At 43.0% G+C, this 2,538-nt stretch overlaps 1 protein-coding gene across 1 annotated transcript; it reads left to right on the forward strand.

Annotated features, from left to right (window-relative positions):
• Positions 1 to 683: 683 nt before the first annotated feature.
• LOC148016168 (uncharacterized) lies at positions 684 to 1,133 on the forward strand. The gene has a single exon (XM_087664274.1). It carries the CDS (start codon positions 891 to 893, stop codon positions 1,131 to 1,133), a length of 243 nt encoding a protein of 80 aa, XP_087520400.1. The 5' UTR covers positions 684 to 890.
• The last annotated feature ends 1,405 nt before the right edge of the window (positions 1,134 to 2,538 follow it).

Raw genomic sequence — 2,538 nt, forward strand, 5'->3', positions numbered from 1 at the left:
CAAGACAAAACTTTTGTAAAAGAGCGCAAGCGCATCACAGGAGCGCGGCTCTCACCCGTGCAACTTGTAAATGTAGATGGGCGGTGGAAAGGAAGCTAGGAAGAAAGAAGAACAATGGGAAAAGGGCCTAGGCTACGGCCGGCCATGTAAAAAAGGGGAAAAGGAGATGACCGCCCAAAAGGGATTTAGGGTTTTGTATATAAAGTTGAAAAGTGAATGAGAAGCTCATTCTTGTGTGTGGCAAAAAGTGGCTCTCTTCTTCTTCTTCTTCTTCTTCTTGTTCTTGCTTGCTTGAGCTTGTGCTTGAGAGAGGGAGTGTGAGAGTGTGAAGGAGTGAGTGTGTGAGGGTGAGGGACCGTGGGGTGGAGAAGCTCTCCATCTTCTCCTCTTTTCTTCTCTTCTCTTGCTCACGGTGATGGAGCTTGGAGCGTGGGGCTTGAGGATGGAGCTTGCTTGAAGTTTGCACTTGGATCGTGGAGCCACCGAAGTGCGTGGGAGAGGAGGTAACTCGAACGGCATGGAGCTAAGATCACTACACCCGTAGATATGGATAGCGCGTCGGCTATGTGAGAGGTAGCCATTAGTGCTCGGCTTGGAACGCTTGAAACGATAAGCGGTCCGTGGGTCTTGGCGGTTGAGCGAAAGCTCCCACACGAGTATAAAGGCAATAATGTCACAATGTCAACTCCTTGAAGTTATTGCATGCAACAAAATAGCCTTACATTTTGCCAACTCATGTTGAACAAGAGTTCTTTTACAAGAATACAAATGCTCATCCATGGTGGCAAGTTGTGCATGTCCAACCTAGAGGTCGACACTTGTTTGATAGCATTGAGCCTGAGGAAGCAGACTAGGATGAATTGATTACATCCTCCGACCTAGACACATCGATGTTAGAGAGGTGTAGAATTATTCTTTCCTATCATGATGACATTGTAGATGATGAGAATGACAAAGATCTAGACTCTGACACTACAGACACTGAAGAGGAAGAAATAATGGATGTTGAGCCTATGGAGGAAATGAACGTCAACACAGATTTAACGACGGAGGAGCTAGAAGAAGTCAACAATGATAATGAAGGTGAAATTTTATTGAAGGTTAATCTCAGAGATGAAGATGAGGACTATTAGTCTTACATGTCAACTCATGGATCATCAACCTATGTTTGGTAATATTTAATCTCAAAATAATTCATTGTGAAGTCATGATTTTTATTCTTTTGAAAACTTACTAACAAGGATGGGTGGTGGGGAGTCTCATGATGATAGCTTCATATGGCTAGTGTCAGGGTTGGATTCCCCTCAAACTTGTTTTTCTTTCTCTAGCTATGTATAGGATAATCTTAGCTTCAAGTTCATTGAAAGAAAGTTCACATCGAGGTTTGATTCCCCTTCTCTACTAAGGCTTCTATCTCGCATTTCAACCCCAGTATCAACATCTCAACCTTCGTTACCCGCAATCAAGCATTGTTTCCTAGATTGGCTTGGCCTAGCAGTAGACCATTAGAGCCACCAGTATTCTATCATTTCTTGGCAGCAATTCTAGTAGGACCCTTAGTGAGTACCCACAGTACTCTTAGCCGTAGTAGCCCCCCCCATGCTACCCATTTGCTACTCCAGTCTTGCTCTCTCTCTCTCTCTCTCTCTCTCTCTCTCTCTATGACACTATGGTCACCCTAGCTTTGCTATATGCGGCAGTAGTATGGGCCCCATGCTTGTCATCCGCCTCATGGATGCACATTGAGAGACCACGCATATGTATGATCTCATGCTTGTTCTGTAGCAAACCATAAGTACTGGTGTTCTACCTAAAATTTGTATCAGAGCTCTCTAGTAGTAACTTTTTGGTCTCATAGGTCATTTTGGCCTTTTGAAGACATAAATATAGCATTTCATTTTGTTTTATTTCTCTCTCTTTCTCTACTTACTGTGCATTGTCGCATCGATGACTCATGAATTTGCACATTTGCTTGAGCAACCACTTCCGACTCCATACTGTCCCAAACTCCGTCTCTAGTGTGTTGATGACATATTTCTTGTCATCCTCAAGCTAATCACTGCATTGTAAAATAAAGTCACTTAGTAATTCAAATAAAAAACTGTAATTCATATTCTTTATGTTAAATAATACTTACTCCCATGGTACATGAACTCACTGTAAATAAGACATGCAGAGGTCTCTCATCCGACATCTGAAGGTGATACCGTGTTTGACTTGAAGGATACCCCCATGATGTGTAATGTCGCATGTGACACCCAAAGTGCTAGTGCACGTGCACATCGGTACTAGTGGGGGCACTACTGGTGTCTCGCCAATCGATCAGGTTTGTTGGTGTGCTACTCTGCCCGCCGCTGATGCCTACATGCAATACAAACATACTATACATTGAGATGTGAGTTCTTAAAAACTACTTTATATTTAATCTATAATCGCCATAAAAGATATACCTACGGGACTAACGGCCACTAGCCTATGATTCAGGTGTCACTTGAGTAGGAGAGGTACATCAAGAGTAAGTCATTGACTCTTGTGATG

Source organism: Lygodium microphyllum, chromosome 23 (genome assembly GCF_053477565.2).
Source record: "Lygodium microphyllum isolate KBCC chromosome 23, Lygodium_microphyllum_v1.1.10, whole genome shotgun sequence".
Classification (NCBI taxonomy): Eukaryota; Viridiplantae; Streptophyta; class Polypodiopsida; order Schizaeales; family Lygodiaceae; genus Lygodium; species Lygodium microphyllum.